Below are 20,955 nucleotides of genomic sequence, written 5' to 3' on the forward strand. Positions count from 1 at the left end.
ACCACACTCTGCTACTCCATAATAAACATCTAGTGGGTCATTGATAGCAAGGATGAGCCCTCTGCTGTGTTTTCATAGAGATGCATTGACAGGAACGCAGCCCAGAGACCAAGCAGATTATTACATGACTATCTCTAGGGAACAGTTCCCCTCCTATGCATGGTTTTGCTTACTTTTTCCCTTTTACCAAGACAAGGAAGGATGTTCACTTAGTGCTAAAATTCTTGTTTTAAAATGTAAGTTCTTAGGCTTATTTTTTATGATGACAATGTCTTATTTGCTAAGTATTTCATGGTTTCTTGGAGTCACGTCGGGGTTGAACAGGACAAGTTGTTTTCTGCATTTTACAGATTAATAAGAGAAGGACAAAGGAGTTTGTGTAATGCCAAAATATATATAGGGTAAGGATACATGTTAGATGGCACCCAGACTCAGATACTTTATCATGTACCATGGTATTTATCAAGAGACTAATCAAATTAGGCAGCTATAACTTCACTCAAATATTTGGATGCCACCATAGCTGGTCCTCATCTCTGAATCCAGGTAGAAAGTCTGGCAGTACTACTTGTCTAAGGAATGTCCATCTCAGTCTTATGGAAAATTATAACATGGTTATTTCTGACTGTCAATGGACACAGTTGTGGATCCAGGGATGGGTAAGACATACCATGCCAAACCTTGAGAATCACAGTTCCTTAGTCATGATAATATAAAGGAAAAGGGTTGAGATTAGAACATCATTCAGATTCCAACCTCCATATACTCCTTTGGCTAAGAAAGTTTCAGTATAGAATATGGTCACTAGAAAACTTAGAAATGATGGCCAGGTGATTTGAGTACTTAAGTTCTTGTCATTTTTGACTGTCAACAGGGAATGAGTTGTGTCATTTACAAATAGCACTTGTGACCTCACATAACCTTTTTTTTCTGAGCTCCAACTGTAGTGAAGAGTGAGGAGATGAAACCATAAAGAAGAGGGAGGAAAAGAGAGCCACCTAGCTGGCTCATGTATCATCTTCTCTTAGGGAACCACTAATGATGCTAGTTAGGGGCTCCATCTTTATGATCGCATTTAAGCTGAGTACCTTCTTATAGATTCCACATCCAAATAGAGTCATGCTCATGGTTACACATTTAACATAATAACCTTGGAGGGCATTGTTTAGTTCATAATGCAGACATAGATTCACCTCTCAATTCAGCCACTTGTCAGTCAAACTCCTTCATCCTTCTTTTCCTCAACTAGGCTGCTGGGATTTTCTACCTACCTCAAAAGGCTGATGAGAGGATTAAATAAAGGTAGCTATAAATAAATCTAGATAAGTGACTTTGTAAACACCCAAAGATGGAAGGCCTCAGAGCTGAAATTAGAAAGATTGTGGTTTGTCAGAAGGGCAAAGTTCATCAAATAACTACAACTACTTAACTTTTTCTATGAATTCTGGATGCTATGATTCTTTTCTGTGTCTACCAAAACTTCTTGTTAACTGAGCCCATCTGATCACTCTTGCTATTCATATACCTGCCAGGATTATGGACCAGAAGGACATCTGCTTTTGTTTCCTCCAAAGTCTTCTCTTCCCTTTAACTGCAGTTCTTTCCAAGCCTGTAAGTTACATGGTCTCACTCACCTAATCAGAGTACATTTTCAGCATTCATTCTTGAAGGAAGGCTTCCTGGACTCTGCAGATCAGTACACCCCTCCCCACTTATACTCCTGTCATATCTTGATTTGCCCATTGTATTCAAGCAGTGAGTAAGGTTAGTGTTCATTCCACAAGTATGCATTTAGTATCTGCTTCAAGCAGGTACAACACATTTTTCTGAGAGATAGGCACATATTGTTGACACAACAGGTAGATTCCCAGATTCTATAGCCTTTACCTTCATGTTCTGATTTTTGCTTCAAGTTGTTTTATTTGATACAAGTCCCCCCTTTAATCCTGTAAGATCTGTAGACATAGGAACCATGTCTAACTGTATCTCTATGATGTGACATGAAGATTCATACATAGTAGTTGGTTAAGAAAGTGTTGTAGATGAATGAATATATGACAATAAGCCAAGATCAGAGGGTTGTATTAATGATGCCGAAAGTTCAGCTCTCATAGACTGATGTGATAAGCAAATAGAGGGGCATGTTCCAGAGGGCCTCAGTGTGCAGCCTGTTGTTCCTTAGCTAACTGGCTTAGGGAAATTCTCTCAGTGAGCTTGTGGTTTTTACTCATGATAACCCTTTGGGTAAGCTATCCTCTGTAGTCTCCACAAGGCTCACTCTGATACTAAGACTGATGAATATAGATTCAGACATAGAGAAAAGTAAAAGAGTCTAGTTTGTCCACCCTTCCTGTTGTCTCTCAAGGTTTTCCTATCCTCAGTTGACCATGAGTATACCTAATTATAACCATAAATTGCTAGAATGTAAAGGACCACTACATGGAGTCTTTTCATGGTTATCTCCCTTAGCCTATGAAGTATGTATTAAATTTTTCCTGATTTTTTATATGTGGAGATGGAGAGCTGAGACAGGCAACCCAAATCACATGGGCTTATAAGCAGCTGAACTGTGACGTGAGCAAGGCATTAGAATCCCAGGGCCTCGGTGCTTCAGTTCTACTTTAGTTCAACCCATGGAGGATGCTTGTGGCCAATTGGTATGGAATCACATATCCACAAGACGTTTACTTGGGCCATCTCCTATACCAAATTCTCCCTTCCCTAACCATCTGTCTCTAAAACCAACTCTGCTGAGGGCCAACTTGCACACATATAACCTGTATGTTCATACTTTCCAGACACATGTGCAAATCCTAAGTATACAGTTGTATCAAGCTATGTCTGGTCCATAACTGGCAGTCTCTGTTGACTCTGCCTCTGTGGTTTCAACACTTCAGGCTTATCTTCACACACTGCTATATTTCTGCATGGAAAAGCAACAGTCAAAGAAGGATGGGATAGAAGCAAGTTAAAAAAAACTACAAATGGGAAACAAAACAGAAAAGGCAAGATTACGGAAACAGTGGGTGGAGAATAGACTAGAAGCAGAACATGGCTGGGAGAAGTGAACAAAATATAGGCAGTGGGTGATCATCCTAGTCAGTGCTTGGTGACAATGTGTGAGATGCTTATTTTTCATCACACCAGTCACCTTCCTGTCACAGAAACACAGGGACAGAGCCTCAGGCAGAGGCCAACTCAGATAGCACATTACATCACCCACCTTCCAGGCACCTTCAGAGCTGGGGAAGGAGCAGGATACAGAGCAGAAGTTAATTGCAATAGCTGGCAGAGCTGAGATCCAGTGAGGCAGGCAAGGTGTGGTGCTGTCTGTTGCTTAGAGTTCAGCAAAGTACAAGAGCAGAAGAAAATGGGTTCCTTGCTTACTTTCTCTGTTCAGAGTTTGAGAAATAATGTAAATTCAAGACCCTTCCCAAAGGACAGTGTTTCCATAGCTGTGAAGAGACACCATGACCACTGCCACTCTTATAAAGGAAGGCATTTTATTGGGGCTTGCTTACAGGTTCAGAGGCTTAGTCTGTTGTTATCAGGGTAGGAAGCATGATGGTAGGCAGATGTGGTACTGGAGGAGTAGCTGAGAGTTCTACATCCAGATTGGCAGGTAGCAGGAAGAGAATGACATTGGGCCTGGTTTGAGCACTTGAAACTTCAAAGCCCACCTCCAGTGACATGCTTCCTTCAACAAGGCCACACCTCCAAATAGACACTGCCTTTGAGTCTATGGGAGAGATTTTCTTTCAAACCACCACAGACAGTCTTTAGCAATATGATCCAGAACCTTGGAGATGGTGGCCCATGTTCTAAATGCTAGAAAATCATGTGCTTCATGCTTTCACCTAGCTTTATTGAGTAGCTATAGTTATTTGAAAGTCTACCTGCAGCCTGGGGCCCTTGAAGTCTTGTCAGCCCTGTATATGACAGGGACTGGCCAGCCTCAGCCTCTGGGCCACACTTTTGTCTCTCATAGAAGTCACTTACTTTCCAGCAGTGTGCCAACAAGTTCTGCCTCTTCTTGACCATGAGTAAGAGACCCTGTGCCTCTGTCCTTAGAGTGTGAAGAAGGAAAATTTGGGTCCTGACTGCATCCAGTGTGACATGCTTAATGAGACATCCAAATGTAGGCATTGCTGGACCCTGCAAGAGAGAGGGGCAGCAACTACACACAAAGCCAAAGAGAGATTTCTCAAATGTCATCTGTAAAATTGTAGGAACACAATTTAGTTAATATTAAGAGTTAAGTATCAGGCATAGGAGCAACTCATTGGAATCTTGTCATCACAATTGGTCCAGTTAAGGAAATATCTGGGCTGTAGGATTTCTCCTCAGGTGAAGCATTAGTACTCTCACAGCAATGTTGCTTATAGTTCACTAGACAAGTCCTAGAGACCCAGTAGTCAAACCTCCAATTTCTCTTTTAACGGCTGTTTCTCTGGATTAAATCTGCATAGCATACTGGGTTTCTAAACTCAAGTTTCTTTAACTCACAATAGCAGTAACAAGCCCCTGTCCAAGCTACCCAACATGACCTGTGGGCAAAGGCCCACACAACCTGGATTCAATGCCCCTGCCTTCACACGCTGCCCTCACACAGTGCCCCTGCCTCCACACCATACCCCACACAATGCCCCTGCCTGCCTTCACACTGTGCCCCACAAAATTCTGTTTCTGCCTTCTCGTTCCTTTTCATTATCAAAGTGTCCTGAGCATCACTGTTGATTCACGTGGCTCCAGGACCTCTATGAGAAATGATCACAAGGGTCTTTGGCTTCTCTCCAGCATATGTCCCAAGGCCCACCTTACACCATGGTTTGCAGCCTTTACTTCCTCAACCGCCATTTACCTCTGTCTTTCATGATCGCTCTCCTTCATAACACCAACATTCCTCTCTTTCCAGATGTCCCACTTTCTCCCCCAACCCCTGCCTTCAAAACTTGCTTCTGAGTCCTGTGATCACAAGGAAAGGACATCCTTCTTACCTTCCATCTCGTCTGCCCCTGGCTCCTCTCCACAAGCCCCATAGGTCAGTCAAGGGAGGACAACAGTGAGAGCTGGAGAGGTCACCGGTGTCTTCAAGTCTTGCATTTCCGGTCTCCTTTAGACTTGCTTGAGGAGTCCTAAAAATGCAAATTTGTGATCCTTAATCTGGAACCACTTAATCAAAGTCTTGATGAATGGCTCTGGGAATGTGACTTGTAAGCAAGTTATTTAGGGACTCTGAGGCCCATGGAAGAGTGGTAGCCACAAAGTGCATTTTGTTTATGAATCTGTACCTTTAATCTGTACTTCTTAGAGGTCGAGCTATAGCCCACTTACTCCCCACATCCCTATCAGAATCATCCACTCTTTCTTCCTCCCTTAGATCCCCTCCCATTGAGCCTGTGCCTCACTTTCCAACTGCACCCTCTTACTAGAACCCTCACATTCATTTTTACTTCTTCTATTAACCAAGGAGACTTGGCCAATGGACGTCAGTCTCCCTCCAGCTACCTGCTAGCCATGTTCATATATTACAGAATGCATCTGACCAGGGTGGTCATCTTCACACTTACTACTAAAAAAAGTAGCACTCCCTTCCAACTGGCTTGTCACACACCCCAAAGGGACCTTGCCATTTCAGTGACTGAAAATTCCTTCCTACCAGAGAAGCACGTGTGTATTCTGAGATCAGCTTGCCTTATAGCCTTGGTGATTACCTCTCCCCACACACACCTACCGTCCAAGGTACTCACCAGGTAGAGCCCAGTCTGCTCCAGATGCCATCAGTAAGCTAATGATCAGGGTGTTTCTCTCAGTGTATCTGTCCATTCTTTCATCCAGTCAACAAATGTTTTATTAGTGCCTACTGTGTGCTGGTAATTATTCCGAGGATGAGGAATGAGTAAGGACAGAGCTTCTGATATTATATAAACAGATACAGAGTCCATTATAATAAAATATGAGTTCCATGCTCTTGGATGAAAAAGCTCTATGTGTCAACTGCACACGGCCTTAAGAACCTAAGAGTCCATTGCCACGTTTCTTATTATTTCCATTTCATAGAAGAAAAGCCCAGAGCTCAGAGAATGTAAATGGTATGACACAAGTCCCCCAGGTAGACATTCTACCAAGCAAGTGGCAACACCAGACTTAATCTGTGTTTCTTTCTAGCCTATATATCTTCTATGCCTTCCTGCATGTTGGAGGGTCATACACACAAGCTTTTGCCCCCTTTTCTGTCTTATAAAGCCACACTAACCCTCTAAGTGTGTGTGCTCTATGGCAACCCATTTGCAGAGCATTTCTGAGCCTCAATGAAAAAGCAATCCCTCATCCTTAGGTTCCTGCAGTGGCATGCCCTTAGGCTTGTATTCTGTTTGTATTTGTTTCTGCACTTAGAGGATGTAGCACCGTGTCTTGCAATGGTCGTTGCCCAGCAAATGTTTGTCGAATTAGTAAATAAATCTTCCAGTCAATGGGGGCATCAGTTTTAGCCTCTATTCATTTAAAACCCTTTGCCAACCAAAGGGCAGCTGGATCCTCGAAAGGACACTTAGCTGTCTTCCTGCAGAGAAACCACACCACCATTTCTCTGATTTTTCCCTTGCATTCTTGCCATCTGCATGGCCAGATTCTAATTTGAAATGTAGGCCCCCACCCCCACCCCTGTTCCTTCTGAAGGAGACTGCATGAAACATTCCAATTCACTCTTAGGAAGACATCCTTGCCAACACATCAAAAGCTGCACGTATCTGCCCATTTCCTGCTGATAACGTATATGATTTTTTTTTATTTTACAAATCCACAGCTTAAATCCAGGTGGGAGAGAATGAGTCAGAGAGAAATACCATTGCTTTTGGCTGATGACAGCAGCATAATCATTTATATTTTTTCCCAACCTGCAAAATGTCAACATATTAGGGGGGAAATGCAGACGTTTCACATTTCATTCCTGATGAGGTTCCTTGTCACTGGCTGGCACCCCACCTCCTTTCTGTGAATCACTGACATCTGGCTATTAGCCTCAGCATTTAGAATTTAACACTGAGCACCCTGGGTGTGCTGATGTCAGCGTAGGCACACAGTTTAGCCAGAAGTCTTCTCTCTCTCTCTCTCTCTCTCTCTCTCTCTCTCTCTCTCTCTCTGCTCTCTCTCTCTCTCTCTCTCTCTCTCTCTCTCTCTCTCTCTCTCTCTCGATGTCAGCGTAGGCACACAGTTTAGCCAGAAGTCTTCTCTCTCTCTCTCTCTCTCTCTCTCTCTCTCTCTCTCTCTCTCTCTCTCTCTCTCTCTCTCTCTCTGGTTTGTGATGAGCTTACAGATTTCATTTGAATTAACTCCTGACACTAGCTTGCTAAACCCTTGTCTTTTGTGGTGAGGAAAGAATAGGAGTTGAAAAGAGAACAAAACAAAGATGGCTGCTGGTTTTGTTTGCCACTTTATCCGCCCTTCATAGTTTACTGAGAAACCTGGTTAATCTCACTTGTAAAACAACACGGTGCCACGGTTTCCACTGTAATTAAAGACAATGGAGAGAAAGTTCTTTGAAGAGAAATGTGCCTTCATCAGTCAGCGCTGCTGAGAATAGGTTTCTGTTTCACCAACAAGTGCAGCACACACACCCTCTAATTAGATTTCCCTGCTCCTCTTTTAATCACCAGGAACATCATTATCCTTTTGGTTCCTCATTAGGAAGGTCATGGGGTTCATAATCACACTCATAAACCCATCCAAATTTCAGAACAAGACTGTAGCTCCTTAGATTTCAGATATTGCCTTGATCTCCTGTGTTAGCAACAAGTTCAACTTGCCTGTGGGGTTTGTTTCTTTGTATGTTTTTTTTTTAATGTGTTCACCCTCCCACCTGCCATTTTAGTAGAATTGCAGCTACTTATTCTGCCATTCCTGATGAAAGGAGATGCTGTATTTTCATTACAATTTGCAAAGAGAAAGGGAAGCCAACAGCATAGCCCAATACCTTCACCATATGTAAGGTACCCTACAGTTTTAAGCTTTGAAACCTCTTATAATGCAGATTTGTGTCTGGGGGGCTCATGTTTGTTTCTGAAAGCTTTGGCAGCTGGCTGTCTGGGTAGAGGTGAGATACCCTTGAATGCAGCAGCACACACATATCTAGTCTAAAGGTGGCCAGGATTAATTCCAGTTGAGATGGTCAATCAAATTTAATACCTGATAGTCCAATATTTACTCACTTTAACACAGACAACTCAAAAGTAGACCTTACTTTTGTTTTTGTTTTGTTCTGTTTTGGGTTTATTATGTGTCACCCCTGGCTGAGCTTCAACTCTTAGGTATGTCCTAAGTAATCTGGACATACACTGTATGCCAGTGCATCTTTCTGTCATCTTTTCACTTCTATACGCTGTCTCATTGTCTTTGTCTTTCTCATTCTTTTTTTCTGTATGTAAGAATATGCATGTGTATGTATTTGTAGCACGAGTGTCAAGTCCAAGGGTTGGTACATGCTAGGCAAGTACCCTACCACCAAGATACAGCTTTAGCGCTCTTCTTTGAGTGTGTGTGTGTACACTGAAAACTAACTTTGGCTTGTCTGCATATCTGTCCCCTAGGTGTGGTGCCATTCATAGATTGTTTTGTGCCTTTGCATTCTCATTTCGGCTTTGATTTTCAGAGATGCTCAACTTCAGGCATGAAGAAAGCAATTAATTTTTAGCATTCAAAAGGGTAAAGGAGGAGGGGATGGAATAATGGGAAAGGGCATAATTACACGTTCTCACTGTCAGTTTATCCCTGAAAAGGATATTTAATGAAGCTTGGTGTTTGTGGCAGCTATTCTCATTGTACTGAGCCATTGTTAACTGTAAACAGAGATGATTCCTTAAAGGCAGCATTGGCCAGGGGAAGAACTGGGCTTCTCTAAGCACTTCCTCAGCATGGCTGCTGTCATTAGAGAGCTTTCACCCGTGGACAGCAGCCTCCCTGGGACTGTAGAGTCATGCACTAGCCCCAGTCAAGGTAACTTTCTGGCCACACTTGGCACTCTTTGAGAGCTGGCATTTTCCACCATAGGATTTTGTTATTTAAAATAGGGTGCCCACATAGCAACACCCAAGTCCTGATCACCTGGCCTGCACTCATCCTTTATGAAAACTTAGCAATGAAAGACTCTCTCCCCTAAGCCCCAGGACAGTTTTATAAGGCAGAGAAAGCATTCTTTCCCTGTTTTATACATTAACAGCTCCTCTTTGGGAGAACTTGGCTGTTTTCATTAAATTCATCCTGTTGGTGGGAACAGAGACAGAAAAAAGTTTAGTTCTTTCAGATTAAGTCTCCTTATGACTATCAAGCAAGCTGGGTGCTCTTGAGGTGCAAGGGACTTGGGTTATTTGTCCCAAATTATTTTGCCACAGAATCAGTGAGGGTTTGAAAAAAAGAGAAGGCGACAGATTTACGAATGCACAAGTTCAAGGACTCTCTAGACTACAGAAAGTGCAGTGTCAACTCAGGCTTTTGGCTCACATTGCTGTGATGAAACACCATGACCAAAAAGCAAGCTGGGTAGGAAAGGGTTTACACTTCCAAACTGTAGTATATCATCAAAAGAAATCAAATCAGGAACTCAAATAAGGCAGGAACCTGGAGGCAGAAACTGATGCAGTGGCCATGTAGGAGTGTTGCTTACTCCTCATGGCTTGCTCAGCCTGCTTCATATACAGTGCAGGACCACCAGCCCAGCGATGGCACCACCAAGAATGAGCTTGGTACGCTCCATCAATCATCAGTTAAGAAGTAGCTCTGCAGGCTGCCTACAACCCGATCTCATGGAGGCATTTTCTCAACTGAGGATCTCATACTTTCAGATGATTTTAACTTGTCAAGTTGACATAAAACTATCCAGCACACCAGGCAACTTAGAGAGCTTATGTCTCAACAGTAATTTAAAACAAGAAAAAAAAGTTGCATGTGGGGATATATCTGTGACATAGTGGTTGACTGACATACACAAAGGCCTAGATATAATCCCCAGTGATAGAAGAAAAAAAAAGTACACAGAGATAGAGGCCATGTAGAAGTCACTAGAATATAAGTTCTTTGCCACGGAGTCCTGAGTGCTGTGGTGAGGTGCACTCTCACCCTGAACTCTTGGGGAAGGGTCTAGGCCCTGTCCTATATGAAATGACAGACTATGCACACCCCCATGGAGGGCCTCACCCTCCCTGGGGAAATGAGGGGATAACGGGGGGGGTTGGGGGAGGGCACGGGAGGAGGGGAGGGAATGGGAGAGGGACCTGGAAGTGACTTGTGAAGCAAACTCGTTTCTTATCTAAATTTAAACTGGAAAATAAAATTAAAACAAAAAACAAAAAAAAACCAAAAACAAACAAAAAAAGAATATAAGTTCTTTGAAGGTAGAGTCTGTGGCTGTCTTTTGAGAAAGAGCATGACATAGCAGACATTCAATATGTACTGTGACCTCTCTGAGACTGACTTGAGATCCATATCCTTTTCTGGATTGACTCTTTGACTCTAGTCTTGACTGTGAAGCTTGGTTGTGGGTCCTTTCCGCTTGTCCTTGGTGCTCAGCACCCTCTGGAGCTCTTATAGCCAGTGGTCCCTTTCAGCAGTGGTCATTCTGACCATTAAACTGCTTCTCTGTCCCAAAACATCCAAGTTCAACATACTGGTGGAAGATCGAAATAATCTAGCATTCATCCTAGCAAAGATACAGAAGAGGCCACAGGGAAAACCATCAATCTACACCAACAGTTACCTCAACTCCATGACTACTGAGTCTCAGGAACTATCTTAACCTTTTGAATACTATGTACTTCATACAATTATTTCAATTTACAACAAGAAAACACAAAGTACCCCATCTAAGGACACATTTGTAGCAAGCCAGTGTAAAGATGTAAACTTAAATTGGCCTGACTCAAATGTTAAGAGGACTGCTTATACTTGGGAATTATCAATGACTTTAGCCCAAAGGTTTTTTTAAACCTCATAGACAAAGAAGAGGGATCAAGGAGGCAAAGTGGCCAGAACACCTTTCTTCCAGCCTTGTTAAGAGCCTTGCTACCCAATTCCATGGACCTGTCCCTTAGTCCATCTTTTAGTGCTACCTTTTCTCCAGACCCTCTGCCTTTCTGCAGGCACATCTCAGTGTAAGTTTGCTAGATCAGAGCACAGCACTGAATCTATCTCATCCTTCCACTAGTAATCATTATAACAAAGAAAAACCACCAACATAAAACCCTGACCATCAGTTAAATGCTTTATTACAATTGTTAAAGTTCAAACCGGTGTTAGCTGCCCCATAACCTGGAGAAGCCTGTGCAGTTGGTACCCAAAGATGTTGGCACTTAAGTAAAGGATTCTGACTATGGAGATGCGTATAGGACTTTTGTGAGCCCGGGGTCAGGAGTTTCTCCAGGTCCCTGAAGTGCAGTATGACTCCAGATTCACCAAACGTATGTAGGCATGCAAAAGCCAATTCCAGCTTAAGGTTCCAAGGTGAGCTCCAACACAGCATAGGTGTCCATCATGTTGGTTAAACAATATCAATTCATCCCCTTTCCATATTCTACCACAAAGAAACTTTTGCCTAAATCAAACTGACTGTGGTATATAGGAGCTTCCCAACTCAAGTGCTTTCTTTTTCTCATTCTCAGCCAAGTAGTGTTACTGTAAGGACACAGTTTAAAAAGCAGCTCATTGCTGATGTTTTGTCTCATGGCCCTCCAACACAGAGGTACAAGGATGTGAGCCACTGCCTTGCCACTCTGAACAAAGCCTCAGAGCCATCCTGTAGAGCACCATTCTTCCCAATTGGACCAGCAGCCAAATCTCAAATGTGACCAGGATTTGTACAAGAAAAAAAAACTGTTGTTGTTAATCCGTATCGTGGTGGATTATACTAATTATTGGGCTGCAATCTCTACTTTTCATTGACTGATTAATCAAAGGTGCTTTGGTAGTAAATTATGATATCACCTGATACATCCAGCAGGTGATTGTCATGCTTGTTAAATAAAAAACAGCTCCATGGAGCTGCCCAGAAACTGGGGCCAACAATGGGACTGTGAGGTTTATGGATGTTTCTGAGCCTCTTGTTTTCTTAGGAGGGGACAGTCATGCAGTGGTACCAAAAAACCACATGGTAAAACATTGCACTACTTGCTGATTGCTGTCCGCTTACCTGCTGTCCCTCCTAGCACAGGGGGCACAGTCTCCTTGGACTGAGAAAGCAGGAATGGAATGTTGCAGGCCATCACAGCTTACCTCCACTCTATTTGCAGATGGTAGACCCAAAGCTCAGGGAGGAAGTCACTCTACTAGGGAGCAGCTGAAGCATATAATCTACTTCCCAGTCTACTATTCCCATCATCCCTCGGTGCTGTGGTTTCTGGGACACATGAAGAGCCATTTTCATCAGAGAAGAATAAGGGTTGTCAGAACAAACACACAGATTTGCGGACAGTGATTAGTTCTGTTTCAGCTCCGGGGGTATAGGTTGAATGATCCTAGACAAGATTTTTAACTGTTCTGTTCCTAAGTTTAGCAGTCTACCAATTAGGATTAGTCTATTTTGAGAGTTTGATTTTATGGATAAAGGAATTTAAATATGCTTAACCTTTAGGCTCATGCTTGCTCAATACAGAACACAATAGAAGCACATGCCTATTGTCTTCAGCACATCAAGCAGCCAGTGTATTTACTAAGTCATCCTCATGGTTTCTACTCTGGAATATTCAAAAGGTATATGCTTGTAACCCTCTATCCAGTGAACTCCCAGCATCTCACCCATACCACCCAAAACATTGATTTCTCTTTAGGGTTCCACCTCCCTCTGTCTCCATCTCTTACTTCAACTGGATACAACCTCTTAGTAACAGACTTTCACAGAAAAGCTTAAGTCTACCCACTGTCTCCTACACTAAATACCCCTTGAGAATGGATAGGCTTCTGTTGTTTCCCAAGTTAATATCAACACAGTAGATGAGCTGACCACAAGTATACATATATGTTTACATGTATGAACATATATAACTAGGCTAATGTATGTTACAATTTTATTATATATAATAATATGTGCTTTTAATCAAAAGTATACATACATGTGAATACTCTTCAGTGTCCACAAGTCCTTCATGTTTTAATATCAACATAGTAGATGAGCTGACCACAAGTATACATATATGTTTACATGTATGAACATATATAACTAGGCTGATGTATGTTACAGTTTTATTATATATAATAATATGTGCTTTTAAACAAAAGTATACATACATGTGAATACTCTTCAGTGTCCACAAGTCGTTCATGTATAGACTCAACCAACTGCACATTGAAAATGTTTTGTTTAGACTGAGGTATTTCTCGGTAGCAGAGCAGTTGTCCAGCATATATAAAGGTCAATCCTCAGAACAAGAAAAACAGAAAGAGGAAGAAAGTGGGGGAGGAAGAGGAGAATGAGGAGAGAGGGAGGGAGGAAATATTATCTGTAAGGAATAAGTACAGCCTCCTTTTCTTGCTGTTACTCTATAAGCAATGTAACAATTATTTACATAGAATTACATACACTAATACTCTAGGCCCAACTTAAATATACAGAAGAATATATGTAGGTCTGTTAAAGCACTTTGCATTTTTCTGTGAGCCTTGAGCATCTGCAGATTTTGGTATATGGAGTGGCTTCTGGAACAGGATCCTGTAGATGCTGAGGTAAAGCTGTGTATTATAGACACCAGCTTGGAAGGAAATTTGTGAATGAAAATATAAGCATTACAAATCTGCCTTGTCTAATTTCTTATAAACTTATTTAACTGTAGCAGGTGAATTGCAGGTTGGAGATCAGCTGAGACTGTATTGAAAGACTTTGTCTACCCCTGATGGTCTCTGACACAATATGAGAATTGCACTGCTCTGAAACTTAAACATTTTCAAGCCTATTTCATTCTATAGGCAAATAAAATCAATTAGGATATGTGTTGGCATTGCTAGGGGCCCAAGAATCAGTCTAATTTTCACCAATATTTTTCACTTCCATGGGTCCCAGAGCACTATGATAGATCTGGCTCTTACTGATGTTTGTGAATATGCCATAGTATAAATGCAGTTTTACATGCCCAACTTCAAACTATCATCAAATAAATAAGAAATTTTAGTCTATAGGAGCACTGCATACATTGTAAGTCAAGGGGAAATTTACCTGTTTGGAAATCGTTGAGGAAGAAATAACTACAGTCACACTGTTAAATTAAGAGTCCTGGACATCCCTAAAAACAGAGCTGAATATACCCCTTTCTAAGCAAGGCCATGATAAAAATTGACAGCCATTAGTTTGTTCTGACCCATGAAGATCTTCAGCTCTTTTCAACAACTCTTTCCTGCAAAGTTAGTTTGCTTACCAAAGAGACAATGGAGGCCTAGTTTTAGTTGCTGGTAGAAGAGGTGTGCTGTCTGTCTGCTCATCTTTCCCTTTATCTCTGGTCCTGTGGAATCATCTCTCTGCAGCTTTCAATCCTTTGATCATACACAATTTGCTTTTCCTGGGGGTACATTTGCTTGTGAGCTACGGACTAGGGTCTTGCTTACAACTCTGAGTGTTTGCAAACAAAGTTTGTGGAAGAGACCAAGAGACAGAGTTCAATACCTGCCTAGGTGTCCTTGGACCTAGGCAAGTGAGGATAAGAGCAGTTGGTAGTCTTTCTGATGAATTGCTGAAGGAGCCTGACTCATGACTTTGGGGTTTTATTTATCTATGGAATGCGCATGACTCCATAGGGCCAGAGGAAGGAGACAAGAAAGGAGGAAACAAGAGATAATTCTTTCTTGATGAGCCATCTGTAGGGTGATGGTTTGTTCTGGGGAGGCAGAGCTTTGCTTGTGGATATTAGAGTCATGACTGGTGGATGAGATATACCCACTCACGTCTTGAGTCACCCTTTCATAGTAGCTTTGAGAAGGGCTTTCCAACACCTGAATTATACATACAGAGGATGAAGTCTGCTTCTAGACTTCAATTACTCACAAAATATCTCCATTCCTCTCTCCCCAATGCTCGCTTTTCACCCCTGGAGACCCTCTCCTTCGCACCTATACCTATCATACCTTTCTACTTCCTGGTCACCTCTGTCTGACTGGAGCCCATTTCCACGGAAAAATGATGGTTACAGGCAGTGAAGGGGTCATCATGCCTTAGTTTACTATAAATCCTTGTCGGTTGCCCTTATCGTGGGCCTATGTATTTAATTGACTATCATCAACTCACTCTGTCATATTTTTGATTCACAAACTGTCAGAGAATGTAGTCAAAGCAACCCATAACCCTTCCCTACCTTTTCTTTTAGAGTTCTACAATCCCACTTGGCATTTTTTGGCTCTCTCAACCTAGATGGGTCTGTGGGGAGGAGTGGTACTTGGGACATTGCCACTGAGAAGCATGACTTGCACTTGTTTGCTAGGGGTAAATTTGGGGCTCTATAGGCTATGTGCTAATGAGTCTGTCTCTCTTTCCCCTACACAGGGCCTGGAGCAGTCATTGATGGTGTAAATTCGGCCTCTAGAGCACTGGCTTGTCTCTGGCTCTCAGGGACCTTCTTTGCCCACTTCTTCATCAAGTTTTGATAAGAAACCATAGGTCCTCTCATCAACGCCTGCTTCTCCACATCACAGACTTTAATCTACACTGCGGAGGGCAAACCAGTTTGGGCTTCTTTTTGTTTATTTTTGTTATTCTTGATTTTTTTGGCTTGTTTTCTGGGATTTTCAATTTTATTTGATTTTTCATTTTATTTTGAATGAATGGGGTTGGGGGTTGGGGTGGGCAAGGTTCTACCAAGGGTAGAATAATCATTCATTGGTGTGCCCCCAAATGGAATCTGTTCCTGCTACCTTGGCCTTCCTTTTCTCTACTTCTCTTTCCACAATCATTAACACACACACACACACAGGCACTCCACAAAATTGGGCAAAAAGACTATGTCCCATGACAAACACCTGAAGGTACAACTTGACTCACAATGTAGTACACAGTAAGAGTTGCATCCATGTGTCTTAATTGTCTTTGTATTTTAAGCTTTCAAGCCGTTTCCCAGTTAAAAACTACATGTCCTTATCCCCTTGCATATCATCACCTATTCCATTAGACTTCATACCTCTTCTTTGTAAGAAGCTATCTCACTATACCCATAGATATACATATAGGTACATCCACATGGAAAATTCCACCGTCTTCTCCGGCCTTTCCACTCTATCCATTTCTTCCACTAGCTGTAGGAACTACATGCATGCAATCTAAAACTAAAAATTTAGAAGTCAAGTAACCAAATGAGGGAAGTATATTAATGCTAGTACTTCCCCTAAATGCTGTCACAACTCATAAAAAAGTGATCAATAGCTGGCTAATCATTTTATCAAGCTATCAAAGCAATCATACCATTATCCAGTTACTCAATTGATTCCTCTCTCCATCTAGTTCTACCCACCTGTCTTTCTCACAATCCATTTGCTCTATTTATCATAACATCGATGTAATTATCGGACTGTTTTCTGTTTTTCTTCCCACAACTCACTACCAATTCATCACCACATTAACCTCTAATCATATGTGTCTATGCCACTATCTCCATTTCTCTGCCACCATCAATAGACATTGCCATCTTCAAATTTGCCTAGCAACTTCTTATGTGAAAGCCAGTGATCTCACAGGCTAACTACACAGAAGAGCAATTTCCTATGCCATGGATCCTTGGGAATGTGGAAAACCATCCACCCAAACTAAACATTATGAACAGATGGACCAAAGTAGCAATCTAAAGATCAGTCACTCATGATTCCCAGAGAGACTGTTTCCTGAACCACCTTCTCGGGAAGCAGATGAACCCTGGAGAAGCCTTGATTATGCTGCAGTTCTCCTTTAACAGCTGGAAGATTAAGGTACCAACCTCGTGCTGCTCTCGGCCTTTCAAAACCGTGCACCTCGGCAGCCGGGAGGAACTTCTTGTTGGCTGGCTTTCATTAGCAGAAAGAACCTGACGAAAACCACACATCTGTCCCGTCTGTGTAAAGACAACAGTCCATCAGCCGAGGTGTGAGAACTATTGCTAACCATCACCCTTCTGCTGCAGTTTTGATTTGAATGTTTGAAAATTATCCAGCAAAGGGCTGATGGAGGCCAATTACATGGCGCGTGTGTTGACAACTCTGGTATTTGTTTCAGAAAGCTCTTCTAAGCTGAGGGCACTTGAGCTACTGACTTAATTTCCAAGCACTTGATTAACACAACATGGCAAACAGAGACTGGAAGTGTAAGTTATACTGTTTCCTAGGCCGTTTCCTTAGCACTTTGGGTATGAATGTCCCCAAATTCCTATGCTGGAAGCAGGCCTAGTGTACAAATAAGATCAAATCCAGCCTCTCAGCATTGCCTCTTAAGAAAAGAAGAACTCAGCCAACAACGGAACCCGCAGTTCAAATGAAGAACATTGAAGGCCACAAAAGAATCTCTGTAAGGACTGACTTACTGAGTGGTTGGCAAGGAGCACCAACAGTGACTTTCTCACAGACAAGTCCTGACTCCCTAAGGGGCCCTTTTCAGGTCCACCTCTAAAAACTAACTATAGGCTCCATTAGAGTTCAGTTCCCTTAAAGTTTAGCTGATCACTTGCTCCAGTCCGCTCTGAGCCACTATGGTTACCTAAATACAATACCCACAGTGGGTACATATATACCTTTGCATACATTTTCACATAGACACAAAGGCAACCTTCCTTGGCATACAAAAGCTCGGCACTGTCATAAGAGATAGAGCTCGTGTGAGCAAAATTAATACTCTACTTGCCAGCTGTAAACAGACATCTGCATTTCCTAGTGAGCTGCCAAGAATGAGACTCTGAGAGAATAAATGATGTGCCAAAAACAGTCTATTTATTACAACTTCCAGAGGCAATCAGGAGCAGGCACAAAGTCAGAATTACAGGTCGGATACATGAATTTCAGATCTGTCACCACACTCAGCACCTGGGATTGGGTTGGTGTCAAGCATTGTATGAAACTTAAATGTGGCATTTGAGTTTTCTAATAATCCTACACTTGTTACTTTGGAGAAAAGGAAACGTGGATGCCGGGGGAACTGAAAAGCGTTGGGGCGATGTGCTGCTTGAAATGGACAAGCTGTAACTGCTCTTGCAGAAGCAGATCATCAGAACCCAACTGAGTATGGACTCAGGGTCTCCATGAAATTCTGCCGTGCCTACTTGACTGGATGCTAGACGTGTCCCTGGTAGTTACCTACTACATCCAAACTTCAGAAGAAAAAAATTTATTCCAGCCAGTCCTCTTGTCTGGGAAAAAGAAAACCAAGTACAAATGACTCAAGGTGACTGGGTGACTGGGTGCCCGATATGAAATGACTTCTTACAACATACATGCTCCAGTTCCTATGTATCTGAGTGACTTTGGTGACAACAGCTCCATGTGATGGGAGCTGATTCCCAACACTTTGAAGCAAGTAGATCAACAGCTGCTCACTACAAACAACTCCCACACTTCCGCATGACTTTCCAATCTTACACAAGGAGGGGGTGTGGATCAGGTCCACTAGACAGACTTGTTCAGCCTGTCAAGGGTGGGCATGAAGAAGGGATGAGGTTAGAAAGAAAGAATCATATTAGTCCAAGTAACTGGTAGAATGTTGTAGGTTTTCTGAGTGGAAACCATTAAGAATTTTCAAGAGATTAAGGGAAAGGGATTCAGCAAAGGTAGTTATTCTAAAACTTTTCCCCTTCCCAAAACAATGCTAATTTGTCCTTCCACCAAAGTGATGCCAATGAAAGTGCTAGTGTTATGGCTCTGGCCAAGCTTGTTTTTGAGTAGTTTAATGTCAAGTGCCTGATATAGTCATCTGCAAGTTTAATCAAGGGTGTTTAGATTTTCTTTCTTGTTCCCATTGGGAAGGGTGGAGATGTAGTTGTCAAAATATATATAGCTCTGATGCAGATAGCTAGGTACACAACTCTTCTGCTGTTGACTACGGTTGTGTACAGTTAAACAGAAGGAAAGGGAGGGTTGTGTGTCGCCAGGCTGACAGTGTCTTTTCCCTTTGAAGTTCATACCTCTTTGGGATGTTGTTCATGAGTTGGGAAGTTAGTTTTCAAAATCTGGTGTGGTCTGGCTCTCAAGGAGCTCTACTGCTGAGGCTGAGATTCAAGAATCTTTTTCTGCATCCCTCAGGTCAAGTTGTCCTAGAAAAGAGGAATAGCAAATTCTCCCCATCTTAGAAAAAATACCAAAAGAGCAGAAAAGCCCCAGAATGGACAGTTGATTCTGTGTTTATCACAGTCACTGGATCATGAATGGTTGGAAATTTAATACTAATATTTTGGTTGATGATTTCAGGGCCAATGGGAACATGTTCTTAGTAGCCTATATGGTCATTACCAGACCCATAAGAGGTGGTGAAGAGTAATAGCTTGTGAAGTTATGAGAGAGTATCTGTCCCCAACTTGATCCTGAGTTTTCACCAGGATAGGAAAACATGGTTCAACAGTGCCTAGAATCAGGGACCCAAAAGCTGTTCCTGATGGAGTTAGAGGAAGCAGCATAATTCTTATTTTTAATTTTGGGACAAAATGTATTTTTCTCCAACAGCAAGAATATTTGGGTTTTATTTGGCATAATTCTTATTCCTAGAAATCCTCATGTACAATTGCTTCCCCCTTATTATCCAAAATTCCCCTCTCTCTTTCTTTCAAAACAAATGCATTTGAGTAGCTGCAGTAGCTCTTCACAGGTGTTTAACAAGGAAGGCAACAGTGTACAGGATGCCATAGGATGAAAGCTTCTAATGACCACAGGAAAAAGCAAACAAATAAAAATACTATGCTCATTTCTTTCATTTCTTACTTAAGAGAAGAGAAGTAAATGGAAGGAAGAAGAAATAGATTTGCAATTAAAAATGTGACAAAAAGACAAAGCTGAACCAGTGCAATTTAGCCTTCAGGTGCAGAACACGGAGTCCAAAAGAACGGGGAATAGACTTAATTAACTGCAATTGTCTTCATAGTGATAGTAGTCAGCAAAACACAATTTCCAGCATTTTGGAAGAGACTTCCCCTCCTCTGAGTGGTACCATTTTAAGGCACATAGTTGTTCCACACCACTAGGTGGAGAAAAAAATATTGGGAGCCTCTACCATCCTTATGGGGCTCCATCCCAGGTTATTTGGCAGAATTTAAGAATCTCAATAATAACAGTGGTAAGTAATAATAGCTGCCCTTGTGTTAGTGAAAAGGAACATTTTTAATCATTCAGAAATTCTCGTGACATGTAAAGTGCAATTGTGAGGAATGTGTGGGTGTACGAAAATGTATCTGTCAAGTTCAGAGTCCTCTAGATTAAAAAACCTTATATGATTATCAATGGTGCCGTTAATAGCTGTGTTGGACAATGGATGTGTCCATTTTCACAATTATTCTTAAAACAAATCTATGTTCTGATGCTTTAAAATTTTATCACACGATACAAGAATATGACTTTGTCAGCCTTTAAAACATTTTTCTTTCCTTTCCTATTTTTCTTCAAAAATCAATGAAGACTTGATTTCTGTCAATCATTGTATTGAGGGTGAATATACTACCTGAATTTGTGCATGTTACATTGTAGTTGTAACCTTTTCTAATTCAGGATGAATACAAGATGGTTGTGATTGTGCAGTGTATCAATAAAGTTTGAAGAAATTTGTAACTTTTAGGGGACTCTTCATTAGAATGTCCCTTTGAGATCCAGTAATGGAAAAAAATGAAGCAGTTGTGTTTTAGACTTTGGGGAGTTCAGGTGATCAAAAATATGAGTAGCATCTCCACCTTCCTCTCTTCCTCCCCCTTTTCCTGTTTTTTCTCTCCTCCTTCTGCACACACACACACACACACACTCTCTCTATTTACTTTCTGTATCTTCTGTCTAGCAAATATC

The 20,955-nt window shown here is 41.8% G+C and overlaps 1 protein-coding gene across 6 annotated transcripts in view; it reads left to right on the plus strand.

Moving 5' to 3' along the window:
- Opcml (opioid binding protein/cell adhesion molecule like) overlaps positions 1 to 20,727 on the plus strand; it is a 1,121,214-nt gene extending 1,100,487 nt beyond the window's left edge. For all 6 annotated transcript variants that reach the window (XM_021232088.2, XM_021232087.2, XM_021232086.2 and 3 more), the window contains one exon: positions 15,509 to 20,727. In XM_021232088.2, the coding sequence (XP_021087747.1) occupies positions 15,509 to 15,609 (101 nt within the window). In that variant the 3' untranslated portion in view covers positions 15,610 to 20,727. The remainder of the gene's footprint in view (positions 1 to 15,508) is intronic.
- Positions 20,728 to 20,955: the final 228 nt, after the last annotated feature.

This window comes from Mesocricetus auratus, unplaced genomic scaffold (genome assembly GCF_017639785.1).
Source record: "Mesocricetus auratus isolate SY011 unplaced genomic scaffold, BCM_Maur_2.0 Super-Scaffold_100022, whole genome shotgun sequence".
Lineage (NCBI taxonomy): Eukaryota > Metazoa > Chordata > Mammalia > Rodentia > Cricetidae > Mesocricetus > Mesocricetus auratus.